Genomic DNA, 21,850 nt, shown 5'->3' with positions numbered 1-21,850 from the left:
CACCTCCTCCTCTGATGTAAACTGGACTGCCAGTTTACAACAGCCCAGGAACTGACCCAAGAAGTTTAGCGGGGAGTTGGCTGCCACTATGACATTGTGTCAGACTGAGTCAGGAGACTGGCTGCATCCACCTCCAAATAGGAACATTAGCATTTAAAATAAATAGAATGACACTGTAAACCAGCAACACAAAAATAAGCATCTGCAAAAGGATCTTGGGGAATGACATCAACAGACAAAAGAGTGTCTGCTCCCAGTGGGAAACCAACACCAAAACAGCAGTGGAATGCTCTTAAACTAATTATTACATTGCTGGACTTGGGAATGGAAAATACTACAAAAAGGTAGTACATCGAAGCACTGTTATGGAGCATGAAAGGGTTCACAGTCTATCTTGGAAAGTAAAGCCATTTGTGTTCCCTGACTGAATGAAGATGCCAGCTTTCTTGTAAAAAGCCTAAACTAAAACAGTACCTAAAAGATTCTGGGTGGAAAATAGCTGACCAAACCTCAAATATGCTTAAACTTCAGCATCTGCACACAAATCCAAATTTGCCTCTCCTTTGCACAGGTTTAAATGTATAATTAAATCCACCAACTTAGCTGGTGGTTTTCCAAAACAAAGTCGATGTTGGATTGGACTCTGGCTGTAAAGATTTATATCTACACATTCATATTTTGATTTCCAGTTTCTTCAAATGTTTGAGGAGTGGTGACATTTAATTTAGAAACTATGGGAGGGCTATTTGTTTGGGTTCAAATCATTAATCATTTGAAACTCCACTGTACCTGTAGTGTCGGGAAATCTCTTCTTCCACCTGGGTAGTAAAGTCACATTTGGTACATGAGTGTTCTTTGTTCTCCTTGAGCGTCAGCGGCCCCTCTGCCCCTGGCAGGGCGTTTGTTTCTGGTTTGACATCAGACGCTTGGCCTTCGTGTGCATTCTCATAGTGGAGCAGGAGAACATCCACGTCGGGAGTGGAGAATGAGCACTGATGGCACTGGTGTTTGACTCTAGAGCTTCCTGTCACCCCTGGAGACAGGTGCAAAAGCAAGAGAGCACAGTGGGAACAATTACTTTTTCTGCAAGCAAATGGATAAGTAATTTCTCCAAGGTGCTTTTCTGGGCTGCAGAGGCCTCGGGGACAGAACTGACAGTGCTTAATGGTACATTTATGAATGTTGTGTAGCTGCTGATAGTGACGGAGAAGTGGGCCCACCACTATTACATCTGGGCCATGGCTCTTTGAGTACCTAAAGTCACAGAACTGACAGTTGTAGCTTGTCACCATGCTGTCCTCTGCTCCTTTGCTAGTAAAGTCTTTCTTTTTTGCCACACTCGCACCCTTTTCTGTCTTTGTCACTAACTCCCCATCTGTATTTTTGGCTAGATCATTCTGGTTAATGACAGATCCCCTAGAAAGCTTATCATTCAGATCTGGGTGAAGGCTTCCTGCCTGGCTTCCCCCATGCTGTTTGCTGTAATGTTCTAATAGTTTCAATGAGCTGGACGATTCACAGCTGAAACTGCAAAATTTACACCAGTAGTAACTGGTTGTATCGGTACCATTTTGTCTAGAGGAATCTATTGGCTTGATGGGCACCGAATATCCAACTGGTGTATCATCTCCTGCTTTTACAGTGATTCTGTCTTGCCACTTCCCCAAGTCTCCAGAATCACATGGTCGAAGAGTAGGACTGGATTTATTGGAGTTTTTCTCTGAAGTTTTACCAGAATCAGAGGAGGGAAGGGCTGCTTTCATTTTGTTTGGGTGAGTCTGTAAGAAGTGTTGCTCTAGTTCAGTGGAGGAGTTGCCCATGTAGGTGAAATTGCAGAATTTGCAGCGGAAGTACTTGGTGTTGCCTTGGCAATCTGGAGTTTTCCGCCCAATTCCAATAAAGGTTCCACCTAAAGTAACCTGTGAATAAAGAACAAGGTCAGTTTAGCTCCACTGCAGATTTATTCAAATAGCGGGGGGGGGGGGGGGGGAGAAACAGAGAGCAACAAATTCATAAGCCTCTTTGATTAACCATCACCTCCATTTTCATTTGTACTAATGTAGTAAGATTCCATACATATACCCTCACATGTTTAACATTTGTTGATGAAGATTTTTAAATGTTTCTCATAGCAGAATATATATTCCATATGAAAAATAAATATATTGATTTGGGGAGACTGAGGCACATGTACACAACATGATCTTAGCACTCTCTGATAGGACTATTCCTTCCTTCACTAAATCATTGAATAATGTCATTGATAAAAGACCCAATAATCTGTTCCCGTATCTCGGAACCCTTCGACAGCAAACTTTGCTGGGAATCTATGCCATGTGTGGAACAAAAGAATGGGTCCTCAGTCTTTTTCTTTCAATACACTTACATGCTTTAATCATATTCATGTTTAATAGTCCAAGAGAATTGTTTTCTAAATAAGAGCAAACAAAAATTAAATTTTAAATAACAAATTCAGTTTGCTGTGTCGGAGTATGACCAATTCTTACAAAGACCATTTCTACAGGAGTATCCAGTATCCACCAGGATGCCTTCTCACAGAGCCGTAGTGGCTGCTGTCTCAAACGAAAGGCAGTTTTCTCAAGGATTACTCACTGCAGACATTCTCCAAGGAAATCTTCTGTTCCTCTCATGCACAGAGCTCAATTTAGTAAAACAAGGATGGAAAAACTACAGTAGAAAAATGGCATGTGGCAAAAAACCCTACCACACCCAAGTCCATGACATCACTAATTACACACACACAAAAAAAGGTAGGTCTACTTAACTGTTCTCATGATGTCTGAGCAAAATGCGCTGCAGGAAGGGAAGAAGGCTTCCAGGGCTGATGTTATTAAAGCCCGTGTTCTCACAGCAGGCAGGCCTGCCCTTCCCAGGAGAGCACCACACCTGCCCCTTACATCAGGGGGAGATTTGCTGCCCCTGTACAACTGGTTTGAAGGCCAAAGAAAGAATCTCTTGACAAAAATGTCACTATTGCATGGCTTCTTTTCCTGAAGAGCAAATAGTGTACAGCGTACGGAAGATAATTCCTCTTTACGCACAAAATCCACAGACATCAACTCCTTTGTCATCACCCACTCCACACCACATGGTGCAGACATGGGTGGAAGCTTCCTTGTGACATATTCTCAGTTTTTACACCCAGAAGATGCCTAACAGGGAATATAAAATTTAGCCTTGCAGAGTTTGATTTCCATTCTCCCAAACAGTAAGTGTATTACTACATTTCTGCAGGATTCAGTTCTAATGCATAAGGCAAATGCTGTAATTATTTTTCTTCTCCTCCTCAACAGCTGTGCCATAAAGAAAGCATGTGATCACTGTTCATTCAGTATCGCACCATACGGGAAGACTCAGACATACAGAGAGGATGAAATGTAAACATTTATAAATGCATATAATAAAATGCCTTTTAGCCATTTAGCTCAGAGAATGAGATGTTATCCTTCGTATCCCATCAGAATGAACATGTATAGTGAGGCAATGAGTTGCTAAACCATGATATGAGCTGCTGCTATTCTTTCCTCCCCCATCTCCTCAAGAAAGCACAATTCCCATGAACTGGTTAAAACTTTTTCTTAAATAAACTGAAAATGGCTTTCTGTTTGTTTGGGAAACATATCTCATTAGGCAATGGTGAGTCTGGCAGCCAAATCGCTAGGACTTGTCTGTAATAACATTTTCACTTTAAACTGGGGCTCCACATTCTGCTATCAAATTATGAATTTGGTTTTGAAGAGGTTCTTTGGAAGAGGGATGTTTTAACAGGTCTTCTGCAGTGCAGGTCTTCTGGCTTCTTCTGCAACTACTGATTAGAATCCATATCCATTTTATGGCAAGCAAGAACTGGAGACAAAGCTATGCTGAGCCTTATCCAACTGACAACAGTGGGATCTGGGCCTGCTCCCCAGTATCTGGAACTTCAGGTCTCCATCCACTGCATTATTTCAATGTTCAAAGTCCCAGTGGTGTTGAAAGACAACATAAAGAAAGCACTGATGGAATTATTGTGAAGAGAAAATAACAGCAGCTCACTGCACGATTACATAAGTTGCAAGGTGATCTGGTTTTGCTCATTTAATTAGATATGTGTGTTTGTTCTATGCATGCACAGAAAACTAGCCAAAATTCTTTACCTTAAGTGGTTCTAATGAGTAAATACATCCATTACTCTCAGCTGTCCAGTCACAGAGTTACAGATACCAACCTATTTTGCAGACACTTTGTAGACACCAGTTAGAAACTGTGAGTGGCAACAATCCCATCTGCTGTTCATTGCTAATTACTTTTATTTCAGAACATTGGTCAAATGTATTATTAATGCTACCATTTTCTACAATGGACTGTAAATCACATAATTTCTGTAACTTGTGCTAATCCTGCTTAGTGGTCTACATAGTAAGCTTGTGTCCCATGCTAATACATCCTTCTCTGCATTGCAAGACGATAAAATAGAACTAAATATTCCCACACAATTTAAACCCTTGCAATGTGGGGAACACATACAGCCTTTACACCACTGGAATGTAATTGATTACCAGTTATTGGTTTGACATTTCTCCAAATACCCTGCCACAATTCAAAATAATGCATTGCATTAGACCATGTATGTGAAAGGTAACACAGGGTGATCTTAATGTTATTATATTCAAAAGCCATTTCTCACACTTAATACCTACTGAAAGCCTCCGTGAGAGTCATCAGTTAAAGAGAACTGAAGAAAGTGGTTTCCATGCAAAGAGGTTGGGAAAAACTCTTGAAGTGATGGTATAAACCGAAGTTGTTTCAGCTTTCAGCAAGCCAAATTTGGACGAAGTGCACACATTTGCAGAACTGTTTTGATTTACACACTTTGCTCAAGTCTTGGCTTGACTTTCAGATTTTTCAGTTACATGTTGTATCTCTATGTACAGGCACTAAACTCCTTCACCAGATATGTAATTGTCCTTAATCTCATGCTCTCTCTGACCTACCCCAGAAAGAGGAAAAGGAGAAAGAAATGTAGAAAGTGGAATATATATATATATATATATTCCAGAAATCAATATCCACATTTCTGTGTACTTCCGTGTGATATCAGAAGTGATAGCTTCTTGTATTTACTCCCCTATTTCATTATGATCCCAACAAAACCTATTTCCCTGCTTTTAAGTAGACACTCCTCCCCAACAAAAAGAAGAAGAAACTAAACAAAAGCAAAGCTAAAATTCTGCAATTCTGTTATATGAGTGCAGTCCAAAGTGCTAGCTGACATAGTTAGTGGCAGTCATGAGCAGAGGTACAGCTTGCACTAGAAATGTAGGAGCAACTATAGATCCATAGTTCCCTCAATAAGCACAGAAGAAAATTAATCTTCACAATTCTCTTTTTAAAGTGAACCTAACATACAAGTTTGGTCTGTGGAAACATGATTCAATTCTTTCCTTCACTATCACTTGCTTATGAAACATTAGGCTTATCACTTATTTCAGCAGCACCTCAATTATGGCAATATAGTTGGTATTAATTATTACACAGTATAGAGGCAGACAGCTATTAGAATATGTTCTCCATTCTTGAGCTTGAGATTGTTGATATTGAGATATTCTTTAAAAATTGCTCTTAAAGTCACGTCCCATTCTAGGATTAAACTGAAATATATTACACAGTAAGATTCCCTGAAACTCAAAATTCTTAATCATTAAATTTATTCATTAATGGGGAAAATTCTCAAAATCTAGAAGACTGGGAAAGAATTTACCGAAAGCCCACATGTTAATAAAACTAAGCTATCTCCTCATACAGCACACACATTTCCAAAAATAGCCAGAAAGAGGAGAAAAGATAACATGATAATTGACAATGTTTCAAGATGTACTTTCTAAAGTATGTTGGCAAGTACTTCAACAAAGCTGTGTAATTGCACTATATGTTTCCAACAGATATGCCTATATTACTTTAATTAGTCAGACTGAAGACAATGATTTCATGGAATAGATGGACTTGGGCAAGGAGAAGTGCATTCTTTTTTTTTTAAAAAATGTATCTTTGATATTTAATCTGCCCTTGATCCAAATGCTACCCTACTCTATTCTCCCTCCTCTTTTTCAAAATTCAATCCTAAATTCCATCACGCCAAAGCAGTTTACAAATACTTCTTACAGAAAATGAAAAAAATCACCAAAGAAGACAAAGTCTGCCAGCTCCTGTAATCATATGTTTTACGAAGAAAATTCGACCATCAGAAACTATATCCACATAAGAGATTCAGCCACAAGGCTTACATGCAGAGTAAAGATGTCTTTGACCTCTGGCTTCTTCTGCAACTACTGATTAGAATCCATCTGCATTGGAACATCAAACGTTAATAACTCTTTCTTTTTTTTTTTTTTTGCTTACCTGGGTTACATCTTTGGCTAATCAGGAGGTGAAAGGCTCCAGATCCCTTACCAATCTCCTGAGCCATCCAGTCTGCCTTTGCAATTACTCTTAATCTTCTAATCCTAAAATATTTTATAATGCTCTTGTTTATTCATTTGCTTTGTGCAATATAGCATCCAGAACATTTTAACCATCCCACATTTATGAAGTTCTTCATGTCATGCAGGCCAGAACAGATTCCTGGCTTTCATGCAAGTTTTTGTAACACCACCCAGTTCTCTAACCTCCCCTATAGAGGTTCGCTCCCTCTCACTGCCTCTCTTTCTGCATGTAAAACCAGGAGAATCTTCATAGTATATTCTTAAAACTATTTACCTCACTGTGTTTGATTTACAGGTGGACAGGACTTTCACAAGTGAAGACTCAGGGCAAACTCCTGGCTTTCTGGGCTGTTCGTACTTACCAAAACAAGAAAGTAAACTATTGGGTCACACTCATTCAAGATAAGTGCATTCTTGACATTTATTCTGTTGCCATTGAAGCCAGAACAGTTTTTTGATATTAAAATTTCAGAAGTATTTTTAAAACAAAGCCTGTGACAGAACAATAACAGGACTTAAATTAAGGTTAGGAGACCAGATGTGCAAAACCAACAAAAGCAAGAAACAGAAAGTCAAGACTTTCATTTGCTAACTAATGCTACTAGACTAATATCTAGGACCTAAAAGAAGCACCATTCCTTCTATTCTGTGTAGATAAAATTACCAGACAGTTCCTTGACTACTGTAAACTCACACAGCCTCACAGGCTTAGAGGCAAACTCCCACTGATTTATACCAGAAGAAAACCTAGCTGCTTTTTTGAACTCTCATCCTTTCTGTGGGCTAGCTTAGTAGTTTATATCTTTAAATATAAGCATGACTATTACTAGTTTCACCAATTTCTTTATTAACCTCTCTTCAAATACTACCAGATATCCCCGCAACACGGTAAGGAGTACCAACACTTTGCCTTGAAGGCTGTGAATATACATCGCATCAGTAGTTCCACAGAAACAGTCCATCTGAATGCTATAATATTAGGGTATTCTCACTAAAGGAAGGCTAGAATAGCTTATTTCTGCCACTGAGCAAGTCAATGTTCCAGGCATATTTAGCACCTGACATGCTGTAAATCACTGCATATCACTTTGAAGAGTAAACTTGCCAATATCTCCATAGAAGTGATATAAAGACCTTCTACTACATATATAAATCATTCCTTATCAGCTGTAGTCAATATAGAATGTAAATGCCTATTTCATGTGCTTTTTCACGTAATGCTGATAATTATGCATATATGCAGAGATGTATATACATGAGAAAACGAAGCACATATATGTATACACACACACAAGCACATGTATACGAATTTAATTGTAATTGTGATTTGCCACCACCACTTTCTCTACCTGCCACCATTTCTTTTTCATGTCAGTTCTTTAAAAGAGATGACTGAACCCTGTGCTCCTGGGGCATGATTATCTCAGTGTGCAAGGCAGTCTCCAAGACTGATCATGACCCAGAAATAAGACTTAAAATAAATAGGTATGCCTACATGCAGATGCAACATCCAAGACAGCTTGACAGCCTGCAGTTTAAGCAGGAAAGTTCCCAGGGACAGTCTGCAACATGGCTGACATGAAATGGGCCTTCTGAGACATCCCACCCTCATGCAAATTTTGTTCTAGCACACTCTTCAAGATCTAGCATGGCACAATCGGGATACATCATATCCAAGAGATCAGGATACACCATATCCAGAAATAGTTGTTCAGTTTATTTAGATCTAATTCCTGGTTTATGGACAATTGAGCCTAAGTGAGACAAATGATATAAAATTTGGATCCATTTGTCTAACCATGTGAGGAAAATGAAATTCGTTCACATACATGTTTCCATTTGTTCATGTCATTTATGTATCCATGTCACCTTCTAGGAAGACCACTTGACGACAAAGTTGAACTTTAAGAAAGTTTGATTTGTTAATAATACAAAAGAAAATGCTGTACTTGTTTAGGCCTCCAGTCTGTAAGTCTCACCGTATCTGTAAGAGTTCCTTTGCCAAAACCACCAAAAATGTAAATCAAAACCTTTATCATGAGAAGCACTTCTGATTATACATGTACTTCTAAAGGCCCCTATAGTTTTTCTTTTAATCTTACCTTCACAGCTTCATATTTAATCAAACTGCTAATACAAGAGTGGAAGATAAAAACCAGAAACTACTAATAAAACCACTGGTTCTCATTCAGCTGAATCCTAGTTAGACTGGACTTCATACTAGTCACACATGTCTAGCATGAGAACAGAAAAGATGCCAGATTTGATATACTGACCACTAAAAAACACTCATGGCATAACACGGGATAGGCACATGGAACTCACCAGTGACTTTTAAAGGACACAAAAGGAAGAGCTTTATACACTCTGCATGTGTGGGCACTTCTGCCACTTTCTAGGACATGGAGCAGCCTGCTGGCTGGACATCCAGCAGTGCTCTCGGTTGCTGTGAAAATCCTGGAAAAGTTGTTACTTAATATAAGTTGGTACTTATATATGTGACTGGTAGGTCAAGGAAGATGGTTTTCCCTCTCTACTCCATTCTCTTGAGACTCCACCTGGAGTACTGCATCCAGCTCTGGAGCTCCCCGCGTAGGAAGGACATGGACCTGTTGGAGTGAGTCCAGAGGAGGCCACAGAGCTGATCAGAGGGCTGGAGCACCTCTTCCATGAAGACAATTGGGGCTGTTCAACAGCGGAAGGCTTCCAGGAGACTTTATAGCAGCATTTCTATGCCTATAGCAGCATTCCTGTGCCCCAATGGGCACAAGAATGCTGGACAGGAACTTTTTACGTGGGCATCTAGTGATAGGACAAGAGGTGGGAGTTTCAAACGGAATGAGGGTAGGTTTAAATAAGACATCAGGAAGAAATTCTTCACTAGGAACGTGTTGAGGCACTGGAACAGGTTGCCCAGAGAAGGTGTGGTTGCCCCATCCCTGGAAGTGTTCAAAGCAAGGCTGGATAGGGCTCTGAGCAACCTGGTCTAGTGGAAGATATTCCTGTCCACAGCAGGGGTGTTGGCACTAGATGATCTTTAAGGCCTCTTTCAATGCAAATCATTCTATGATTCATATATGAAAAAGGATTGGGCTGAGTGGTATAGGGAAAACTCTTATAATATTGGATGTCTAGAATCACAGAAGAAAAAAACCTGCCAATAACATCTCATTAGTCTGTGGGGCAGTAGACAATGTAGTAATTTATTTTTTTTCTTTTTTCTTTTCCTCCCCAGGTGCACTGAAATACAATCAAGAAACTTTAGTATGGCTTTTATCAATCCATATTTTTTGAGAAATTTGTCTTCTTATATGTCTCTCTAGATTTAAAACCATGAAAATATCAAAATGAGTAGACTGGATTAAAAAAAAAAATCATGTTTTTGCACATTCTGAATCTTTTTAATGGCTGAATATAAGAGGAGGTAGATCTGTGCCTATAAACTCCAGAACAAGGGCCATGCTGAGCAGGAAGCTTCTCAAAGGTAGCAAACACAATACGAAGCAACCGTCAGAACTGCTGAGCACTGCAATACATCTTTATTCATGTTTGCATGAATACCCTTCTCCCTTGGGATATGCCATCTGAAACCCTCACCTGAACAGACATTTCTGTCCTTTCTTTGAGGGACACTGTTCTCTTTTAAAATGTAACAGGAAATGGGGTCACGCTCCCTTTTATACAATAGCCTAATGACTCGAACACTTGTTCAGGAAACAGGAAAAGTAGGCTCCTTTCCTTGCTCTGTCAGAGGGGATCCAAGCTTTCTTCTTCACCCTTGCTGGGCATGTCCTATCCATTAGCCATAAGCTGCTATGTGGAAGACAACACTCTCCAACCTTTCTGCTGAAGGTGTCCCATTCACTACTCATAAAAAATTGGGGGTTAAAGACTGCCTACTGTCTACTTGCCAGCAGCTTGCCTGTCTCCAGACTTTTGGATATGCATTAAAGAGTCATTAGATCAAACACAGAGGTAGACTTAATCATACAGCAGCAAAGGCAATAGATTACAGCATCATAGCTGTTAACTTAGTCACATAGATTTTACTTAGTCTTTAGATCCAGTAAAGTCTACTGCTTTAGGCACATCCACAAAGCCTTACACAGACTCAAATATCCAACAAGACAACGCCGCCTATAGAGATTGATCAATTGACTAAATGTGAAGAACAAGTAATGAGGGGCATCAGCAAAAGTCGATCCATTGAACTCACTTCAAATATTATTCTAATAAAAGCTGTAAAGCTGATTAACACATTCCCTGGGAATTCAGAGATGTGATAGTGAATGTTTTCTGAAATCTATACTGCCAAGAAAGTTAATCTCCCAGAAACTGCTCAGTGATTTTACCCAATCCTATGGAATTTATCATAACTCAATGGACCAAAAACTTTTGAAGAAAGAAATGGGAACAAAGAGTACAGGAGATTTTCAAAATAACATTTTCAAAAAAGACAAATAAACCTGTTTGGGTTAAACCTTCAAACCAAGTAGAAATCTACACAGAAGTAAGGCCAGAAAAATTGGACTATTTACACAGTTCCCAGCCAAATCCTCTTTAGGTACTAAAAAACACAGCCCCAACAGTTCCGTACCTGGATGTGAAGCCAAATGTCTATCCCTAGTTTTGCTGACTACAATACCTGCTAAAAGCTGAGTTTAGGGTCGAGAGGGTGTTTTCTGACTGGGGGTACGGTTTAAGTTTTCTAGGACCTACTTCACTTCTGTGAAGTCCAAAAATGCATTTGATTTCTTTGTTCCAAGCCCTCAGCAAATGGACCACATCCCTACATCTCTGCAGATAGGATAGGAGATAGTGTTTTTTCCTGCACTCAGGCATATTCCTGTTGCTTTTCATTTGCCTTTGTTATGAATGCAAACTATGGGCTCAATAGCATCACTCATTACTAGAAATCTTCATATCCCATGGTCTTCAACTGATCACTGTGAGCCAGATCAAACTCAGTCATCTTCATCTCCTGGCTTCTGCACCCAGCTCCCTGGACTGAGACCATAAATCTATTGATAACTTCCAGCCCAGCTACAACAGAACAGTTTGTTAAGTGCAAGGGAATCAATAAATCAGACCCTAAGCCCAGTCCATTACTATTTCAAGTTAATTACAAAGGGATTATTTTTGTTTAGCCCAGTACCTATACAAAATAATACTGTTCACATGAACCAATTATTCAGGTTCAGTTCCCTCTCCATGTTACACAGGAGTTTCACTGAACCAATTTTAGCCAGAGCACCAGTCAATACAATCCCTCATTGCAGCAGGAGACACCAGCCGTCCAGATGCCTGAGAAAAATCCCCTCCAAAATGGATGTAAAAGCAGTATAAACATGTGTGGGTGCAAAGGGGATTTTCAAATGTTCTTTTACTGTGTTTATGAATCTCACAAAGCTGCTCTCAATTGGGAGAGCAGGCGGAGAAAGCATAAAAATATTAATCAGTTACTTATCTTCTGACATGTTCTGGATCAACATCTGGTGCATGTGCAAGTGATGTAGTAGGGTATTTGCCACAAAAGATTGTTTAATCTTCTATTCCCAAATTGGGCAGGGAAAATTAGCACTCTTAAAAATTAAGTTTCCAGATCCATTTTTTTTTTCTTATTTCAAATAAATGGCCAACATTGTATAGGCTGTCTCTTCTATTTTGGAAAATGTTTTTCATCTGAGAAAAGGCTGATCTGAAGTAGATTATCTATGGGCTGTTTCCTACCGCTTTTTGTCTCCCTTGCAGTATCTTACTGCCAGAGTTTAGTAGACAAGTATAGTCTAGGTTCAGCTGTTTTATTTCTCCTTCTATCAGTTCAAACTGAGATAGCTCACACATCTGTTTTATTTCTGAAAGCTCTGCATAGGAAAAGTGTCCAGTTCATTCTAATCTAGCATAACTTTCCTATAAATAACTAAGGACCTAACGAAACAATTGTTTGGAGGAAATGAAAGTCTGTTTAGAAACTTAAATTCCTCTATACTGTATGCCTGAGCTGTTCCAGTTTGAATGTCTTCCTGACAGCATGGATCAGTTGCTCTAAGATGCTGTCCCTGGAGTCAGCAAACTGAAACTATAGCAGGAAATCCAGGTATTAACATCATACTATGTGCTAATTATAAACCATCATTTCACAATCTGACATTATTCACTTCTAACCTCTTTTAACTACATCACGTATTTGCTTTCTAATCACAGTTTGATGGGAAAGAGTGTCTGACATGAGACAGTGAAGCGATCTTTTAATAAGACAGCAGTTCAAAGATTGCATCTTTTACACTAGTAACGACCTTAGTTTGATTTGCTGCTCCACAAAGAAGTTGTAGAGTTTTTGAAAAAAGAGGAAAGTTTAAATCATTTAAAAAGATTCAAGTGCCTGACTTGTTTTCTGCTTTTGGCTTCTTATTGAAGTTAGATGTTAGCCATCTTAGCCTTGCAAAATTTCTTTCCTACAGCTACATTTTCTGCAAACATTATTAAAAATTTTCAACCTTCTACCTTTTTATTTTAACATATCCTGGAGTTTTGTCTGATGATTACTACAAGGTTTGCATGCCTGCAGTCATTTGAAAATAGATGGACATTTGAGCTCATATTATATGCAAACTTTGTTTCTTTCTTTTTGTTTTTAAAACCTGGATTTTGTATCATATAAAATACTGAAGTATCCCACTGCATCTCTCAGTTCATTCTGAAGACTTTTTTTAAAGCAGCATTGATTCTTTTTTTGACTAACTGAGTATTAGCTGATAAGAAACTAACAGAGACTCCATGGAAAAGTTTTTGAGTACAGTCTTTCATGGTAAAAAGAAGATTTTTTTTTTTCTTTTTTTTTTTTTACAGCAGTATCTGTAGTTTTTTCCCTTCTTCAACTAGATGAGAAAATTACTGAGGCAATAATCCTTTTCTTACAGGCTTACTACTGTGAAGGACAGCATGGATTACTGTTACTTTTGAAATGTTTTAAATACCCATTGTGTATTCTGTTTTTCTGGCACTAGACAACTTCAGAGCTGCCAAGACTTGCCATTTATTTTATCTTAATAAAGAATCAATAAGCCAAATCTTGACTCCCAGCAGCTGATAATTTAGGATTACATTTTTAATTTCCAGCTGCTGTCTTTTGTCTATCTGGTTGTTATTTTTCATTATTATTTGCTCTTTTCTTTCTGTGACAGCAAATCCTTCAGATATGATTACCAATTCAGCATTTTGCCTGTTTGCTGAATAAGATCTTTTGCTATTGATTACAATGACTAAATCATACACAGAAATGTCACTAGTCAAAAAGCCAAATACTCCTCTACTGTACAAGATGCTCAGCAGACCTGCAGCAAGCCTGGCTAAAACTGACCAAAACCCTTCTTAAGGCTTAAGCGGGTTATATGAAATGCATTAATCATGTAGGTAAGAGAGGCTTTGCAAACAACTGGCTTTGCAGCTGAGAAGGCAGTTAGCAGAAGCAGGGAGGCTGGGAAAATACAAACCTGCACATCGTAAGTCCCATTTAATAAGACAGGCCTCTGGGAATTGATGTCCTGCAGCACCCCTGAAAGCACAGTGCGGTTGACTTTCTGGAAGTCTTTGGAGTGGCTGAATTGCACCATGTTGTGGAGAGCCAAAATTTTAGTGTCAAGCTCAGCATCCTGCCTGGTGCGGTTATGCAGTCCTAGGTGGTACTTGCGGAAGTGTTTGATGAGATCTGTGGGGTCGTTCCCATAATAACCGTACCCACAGATGTTGCATTTGAAGTCCTGAAGCTCTGGAGACAGAGGCGCTGTATCTGGGTTATCATTTACCAACAAATCTGCTTTTGATTTGTTCAGCCTTAAACCCCCATCTGAAGGCACTTGTGGGTTTTTTGAGGCCATGGGGACCGGGCTTGAGCCTTGGCCATCAGTTTGACCACTTTGCACTTGCACTGTTTCATCTGAAGATTTTGGCGACATCTGATGCTCCTCATTTGTCTCCGCTGCATCTCCTGACGGGGTACAGACCACATCTTGGGTGTCATCTGCATCTGATTTTTGAGGAGACTTCAAGGGCTCACAGATTCCCCCAACAGCTGGAGATGAGAAAGCCAGCATATTTCTGTCTGTCACCTCATCATGAGGGAAGGATGGAACATTTCCTCCCTTATTGTGGCTTTCATAATTGAAGCCAGCCTTTTCACTCAGCACTGAGCTTTTCAAGTCCTTTTTAATGCTGGAAGATGGCTCTTGGACATGCATGCAAAGTTCCTCCTTGTTATTTAACTCTGCCGCATCACCCTGGTCAGTGTTTTCTTGCATCTGCTCTGCAGAAAATTCTTTTTTCCTTCCAGACTCTTCACTTTCAGTACCTGTAGACTCAAGGGTCTGTACCTCACCTTCACTAGCAACGTTTCTTAGAGGGGGGTTCTTTTTCCGGACCATATCTACCACAGAAAAAGAAACAAAAAAAGAAAAAAAAAAAAGGAGGGAAAAAAAAGAAAAAAAAAACCTATAGAATTATTCGAGATATATAGCAGATTAAAACCCTGACACTTCTCAAAGCATTCTGAACTATATGACTACATTGAATACACCAACTTTTCAGAAAATTTTTGTCAAACAGGTTTTCAGACTATGCAGAAAACAGAAATTTTTCATTTAAAAAATGATCACACTGAGACTGAACTTAACTAAAAAGAGAACTTTAAAACCTACAAAAACACTACCATGAGAGTCAGTGAATTACAGGTTTCATTATCTTTTGAGAAGATAATGGTCTGACAGAAATAATTTTAAATTAATGCTTCTTTTTAAATAATTTAAAAAGACTAAGGGGAAAAATAAACTTTAGCAGTCTAATATTCATACTCTGTACAACTACATATAAAGTAGTTTTGCAAAAATACATCTAAAAGACATAATCAGAAGAATTTAAACAAGTTATTAGGAAGGAAACAGATTTAGGAGAGTAAGTAACTTGAGGTTTCAGAGAAAGTATTTTTCCTAAGCAGGTATCAGTTTCTCTATAGCAAAAGTTTCCCCTCCTACTGCCCATAAACTTCAAACAAGATTATACGGATATTCTAGAGTCAGGCCCCACAGTACATTATTCATGTAATTAGTTCTATTTGCCAAACAAAGAGAAACTAACTTTATTAGGAAAACCCGTTGTCAATAAAATTTTACAGGCCTGGACCCAGACATTTGACATCACTATGTGGCTGAGTCAGGATCTGCCTTGAAAACACCTGGAATCCACATGGATCTAATCAGCCAAACCTTCCTCTGCTCAGTCTTCTCTGCAGACATAGTCACTACTGCTAAATCTGCAAGTACACTTCCAGGATTCATTTAAGATAGCTGAGACAGGATAGCAATAAGGATCAAAGAGAAAAGAGGAGTCTGCCACCGGTGAGTTAGCTGCTTACTCAACAGGGGAGATTATGGAAGGACAAGTAATCAGACTATGCAGGTACTAAGTCAAATTCCTCATCCGCTATATATCTTCACCTTCTCCAGCCTACTTAGAGAAAATACATATATGAAACTGCCCTGCTCTCTCTACTGTGTGGTTCTGGATTTGATATTCATCACCAGATGGTTTGATCCATTTGTGTTCACATGCTAGCTATGGGCAGAAGACAGATGTGCTACAACTTTTTCTATGCTCTTAATCTTTGCCAATGCTGTATACAGCGATGGATGTTTCTCTTTGCCAAATTGTGTGTGGTCTGGTGGCAGCAGTCTGCAGTACCACACACGAGATGGGAGCTGCAGACTCAAGTCTGAGCCTCCATTCCCAGGTCAGCCACAGCTGGGCCCTACAGAGGCACTGGAGATATATATTGCTCTGCAAAGGGAGGACCACCTGACGACTCTGGGAGCAGCACTGATGCGCTCCAAATGGTGATGTATCCAGACATTGGAAAGCTGTGGATGACCTTCTCAAAACAGTACTTTGAGAAGTACGGCTGGGGACAGAGGTTAAAAATAAAAGAACCGGCATCTGTACATCCTCTTATTTACATCTGCTCCACATGAAAGGGCACTGTATGCTCTGTTGATAAAAACAGACGACTTCTTAGGGGAAGTGTTCAACTTGTGTCTTGGGCTGGCTCTGTTGTCTTTGTGGTTGAGCTCATCCACAGGCAGCATGGGCTACAGCAAGACGGCTTTCACACAGAATGCCAGCTCGTGTTACAGAAATTTTGACACTCCGTGTGGTCTTAATAGGTTTCTTAAATGCCTACTGTGATTCCTTATTGTAGAAGACATGCACGCTTGGGAACCAAGTGTCTTCTCTTAATGACAACCACACCTACCAGGATATGTATGCACTAAATTTTACTTTTTTTTTTTTTTTCCAATAACTTCTGAACCATGAAGTCACTCAGAACTAAGAAAAAAAAAAGATTTTCTATTGTGGTAAGAGAACAATTACAATACAGACTCAGCCTACTAAAACAACATGCACACGTATATAATTCAAGGTATAAATATAGTCCTCAGCCTTTTAGCACTACTGCTTCTCTGTGGGACTCCATGAATGCTCTTGGTTAACACACACTAAAAATATCTGTGAGCATCTCTGGTAGGTGTTCTGCTAAGTCTGTATTTTTCTTCTGGTTACACCTCCCAAACCTTTTTTAAACTAACTTCTGTTTAAATACAATCCATGGCAGAGGACAGAGAAAGAAGTCCTGACTGCGAAGTGAAGAAAAATCAGAAATCAAGAAAGTAAACATCTTGACTGTTACCTCAGTCAAAATTAAACAAGACTAAATGCAATGTTTTAAAATGTTTTTGTTACAGATATTTTTGGCAGATAAGGAAAGCTTAGAGATTTGCTATCTTCATAGCAACTGACAAAAAACAGTCAGAAAAAAGGACAGAAAAAAGTCTCTATAAAGAAAAGAAAAATCTGGACTCTATACAGGCTAACTGGACAGTAGATCTAGATACTTTGGTTCAAATTTTCCCTATATTTGTGAGTCTGTGTGTTAATGGAGGGGAAAAAAGAAAAACATATCTCCCTAATAGAGCTTTTTCATGCAGTATTCTACACTTGGAGAAAGAAAGGAAAGAAGATAACATTGATTTAAATATAAAAACTTCCTTAAGTTGAATTTCAAAGTATTTTCTCCTCTTTTTTCTTTTAGCTTTTGAAAAATCATCTGTCATTTATTTGCTTGATATTCACTCAAGGGGATGGTAAGAAAAGACACAGAGGTTTTTTGTCGCTGAAATTCCTCCACTATCATTTTTCAGAGACATATTATGTAAATAAAACTTCATTTGCAATACTCCTAAATCGAAGAAACCATCCCCTAGCAAGTCATAAGTTAGATACAGAAAGAATATAGCCACTCTGAAATTATTATCTCTAAGACAAATAACAGATTGCACAATGTTTTATTGTGTGCCAAGAACGTTTTCGGTTAACAATTTCACTTGAAAAAATAGATCACATACTTGTAAAATCATACCCAGCATTGACTTCATAAGGCATGTGGCTTTAGAGTGCTTTTTACAATTATTAATTCTATTAGTCAACTAGCAGGCGGGCTAATGCAACTGTCTTAGAAGATGCACGGAAGACACAGAAGACATTCTGAGAGCTGATCTGTATATCTGCAAAACAAAACAAAAAAAAAAGGTTTTCCTTCCTAAATTATGCATTCAAAATATGTTTTTTACTTAAAACATTATTATACCTATTGTACAATCACATGCATCTGTTAGTGGGCACTATACAAATAGTGGCTACTGTCCTCTATTTCCTCCAAGCATGAGAAATCCCATAGCTGCCTTCTGCTCAGACACACATTTGCACACACATAACGACAGACAAAAAATATTTCAGAGGTAATGTTCACCAAATACAAAGTTTAAAACAAGTTTAAAGTAATTGTTGAAAATGAGTTGTAGAAAAGAAGTGTCTTAAAAATTCATGTATATTAACAGGTATTGGGCATCATAATGGGACTGGCCTAATGGGATAGATAATGGCATACAATTAACTGATTCATATCCAGGCACTGCCATCAGCAATTGGAAGTTATCATCTGCTGGCTGCCTTATGTCCCACTTGAAACAAAATTAGTGGTGTTACTTTTGTTGTTAGCAGGCAACTTCCCACATCTCAAAAATGCCATCGTAATAATAAGCACATTTGTTGGGTGTTAGTAACGAAGCCAAGTGATGAACAGTCATTGGGACTGCACTACCTTTTCACCACTGAAAATAGTGATCTTCTCAAAATAAAAGAATTACTAAGCCCGATATGAATGAAAGGACGTCTAAGTTGAGGGAATCCTGGATAAGGCCCAGACTGCAGAATTTGTCTTTGGCCTCCGTAATCCAGGGGTTTGTATCTTATTTTCATTACACTGAAATTACCTTTAAACCACATAGGGTTTTTTTAGCTGATATAATCACTTGCAGCTAATTTTAAGTAGAAATAATAATAATAGCTATACATACTTTTCCTCAAAAACAGCCAAGGCTACTCTACATGACACATGCATCTGAAAGATCCAGACATTTCTGTTAAACGATCACATCAATTTATCCCTGGAAACAAATAAGTGGAAACTTGTACTAAAATCAGTTTGTAATTCAAGATAATGGATTACCATAGTGACTAATGTACTTCCTTAAAAAACAAAACAAAACAAACAAAAACAAAAAGAAAATTCTGGTAATCAATAGTTTCTTATGGGTGGTGAAGATAATGGCTAATTACCTGCTGATCATCAGCTCTGCAACAGGTCATTGTTATTGCTCATTACTTTTACTGAATGGGATGGCTTGTCATCAAAGCCTATTTCAACAGAATGGTTGTTGACTGGTGCTTGTGCTACAGGTTTAGGTCAGATCTTAGTCATATGCTCTTTTTAACAAAATAGTCCATCTAGAAATATGTCTGAATTTTATGAGATGCCACTGACTAATCTTTGTACAAGTAGATGCACAAGCAGACAAAGAGGAAACTGAGTTAAGGGTCTATGAAGATTGCGATATTATCAGTCAATATGCTGCAGTAACAAAAAATTAAATGAAAATATGCATTTATATTCAACAGGCTCAAGTAGGACCTCTTTGTTAAGGGATAGTAAAATTAATACTTTTACACTCATATATATTACACACCCACACAAAGACATATAATGCACATACAGCGCTTGAACATCAATCATTTTGCCAGAATAATGCAGCAAAAAATCATTAAGTCTCAGTGTCTCAGCTTAATATATGTCTAATACTTACCTATCTCACAGGAGTGTTGTGAGGCTTAATTAATTAGTGACTGTAAAGCACTTTGTGATCCTCTAATGAAAGGTGCTACATAGCACAAAGTATTATTAAAATCATTAGGACCACAAAAAAGCCCTACGGAATTCCAGCCTACACTGTCTGTTGGTGTTGGGAGTGATCATATTATTAAAAGGAGACTGTCAGACTAATTTTCATAATTTTTTCAAGATTTTTTCCCCCTTTGCTGTTGTGATAGCACGTTAGTAGCTAGAAATTTAATCTTATCATCTTAATAACATACACTCATGTAGTTTGTTACTGCAGGGCTAAAGAAGAGAGCAGGGCTTTTGGCATTCATCTGGCTTTCCCTTTTAAGAAAAAAAAAATAAAATTGAGAGACGTATTTTGACACCTTCCCACACTCCACCCCAGCAGGACAGCCAATCATGTGAGATTGTAGGATACTTGCTATAGCTGCATGGGAAAATACTGCTGTGGTTTTAATTTCTCTCCTTTTTTTTCTTCTTCTTCTTTCACACACACACAAAAAAATAAATAAAAAAAAACACAAAACAAAACAAAGCACAAAACAAAACCCAGTTTATTACACATAAATAGGCCACAAAGACTATCTGCCGTGCTTTATATAAAAAACCCTTAAGTGTTCAAAGTTTCGGCTTCTATCAAGGACATAAAGTCCTAACCAATCTGGAGCCTTCTCTCCACTCTCCACATAACAATCAAGTGGCTTTAAGGCACACGATCTCCAAAGCAAGAAAGCTCCTGTCTTGAGAGACTGAATTTCTGGGAAAGCATCTCAGCAGCAGGCTCCATCCCGGGGGAGCCACCCGGCACCCAGCCCTCCACCGCAGCCCGGTCCGCCGGGCTGGCCCAGACCTGTGACGAGCACAACCAGAAAGTTAACAAGCTCATTAGTACAGCCCACAGTTCAAAGACCTGTATGTTTTCTAATTTAAGCATTTTCAAAAAAAAAAAAAAATCTGTAAATACACTGGAAACTCCAGGTGAAATTGCTGCCCTCACTGAAAATTAGATTACATTAGATGCAAACTATCCCAGACTCAGACACAGTGGCACAGGACTGGCTAAAGCTTCTACTTTTCTGCCTTTCCATGTGGACACTTGCACAGTGAAATGACAGAAGAGGGATGCACAGCTTCACATCCCCACCATCTCTGGCTGGGACACGCAGCAAGAGGCAGTCACACACAGTGCTTCTCTCCCAGTTTTGCTTGTGGTTCTCTGAACAAACCCGCCAGCAAACAACCAACGCATGGCCCAAACCTTTCTCTGCTGAGAAGGTAAGGGAAGAACAACCCCTTTCATGTAAGGAACTGAAAAGTCAGGCCCTAAACTGTGGGAGAGCAGAGTAAGCTTAATGACAAGCAACTGCCTCTTCAACAAGACCACATCCTCCCTGCTTTGGCACCAATGTCTTCAAATACACCATACAAGACAGAGGATGTCACAGTTCTAAGCAACTGACAAATTCCAAAGGAGTTTTTAATCTATATACATTTTTCTACAAAGCCCTAAAACTGCATGCCAACTCTTTCCTGCCTGAAATTGCTAGGGTAGAACATGCCTCCTGGTATCAGTAAAATTTGGCAAGATCAGACATTGTATTTTGTACAGAATGCATTTACTTGATATTCTTCAGTGTGCATGCTCCACTGAAATTATGATAGTTTCATTGATCTAGAAAATGTAAGGAGAAAACCAAGCCTTATACCTCATACTAGTAGAGCAGCATCACAGCAAAACGTTCTTTTTCACCTCCTCTCTTACTCTTCTGAATTTTTAAACTCTCCAGTTTAGTCCCTGATCACCAATTTGCCAAGACCTGTTTGCAGTTTTTTTCCCCACAAAGTTTACAACAAAGAGACAAGCAAAAAGAACTGCAGTCTGTTCAAGCTTGCTCCTTCCCATTCACATTTACTTTTACAACATCAATCATTCTCAAATCTCAAAAGGTGCACTTTTGGACATCTTAAATCCTGTTCAGCTATAAAGTGCCATCACCTTCAAACAACTCTCATCAGATAAATCTCTTATTAATTCACATTGAATTAATTCAAAATGATCTTTTCTATTATTATGCTTCAGAGCATT

General features: G+C 38.7%; 1 protein-coding gene across 7 annotated transcripts in view; it reads right to left on the bottom strand.

The window, feature by feature from the left end:
* TRPS1 (transcriptional repressor GATA binding 1) overlaps nucleotides 1-21,850 on the bottom strand; it is a 212,913-nt gene that overhangs the window by 155,710 nt on the left and 35,353 nt on the right. For 4 of the 7 annotated variants that reach the window (XM_032692121.1, XM_032692132.1, XM_032692129.1 and 1 more), the window contains exons 2-4: nucleotides 17,933-18,091; nucleotides 13,976-14,904; nucleotides 790-1,919 (exon numbers count right to left, since the gene is read on the bottom strand). In XM_032692121.1, coding sequence (XP_032548012.1) covers nucleotides 790-1,919; nucleotides 13,976-14,904; nucleotides 17,933-17,969 — 2,096 coding nt within the window. In that variant the 5' untranslated portion in view covers nucleotides 17,970-18,091. The remainder of the gene's footprint in view (nucleotides 1-789; nucleotides 1,920-13,975; nucleotides 14,905-17,932; nucleotides 18,092-21,850) is intronic. The other 3 variants (XM_032692167.1, XM_032692150.1, XM_032692158.1) reach the window with 3 other exon arrangements.

Source organism: Chiroxiphia lanceolata, chromosome 1 (assembly GCF_009829145.1).
Source record: "Chiroxiphia lanceolata isolate bChiLan1 chromosome 1, bChiLan1.pri, whole genome shotgun sequence".
Lineage (NCBI taxonomy): Eukaryota > Metazoa > Chordata > Aves > Passeriformes > Pipridae > Chiroxiphia > Chiroxiphia lanceolata.
This window is presented reverse-complemented; position numbering and strand designations above follow the sequence as displayed.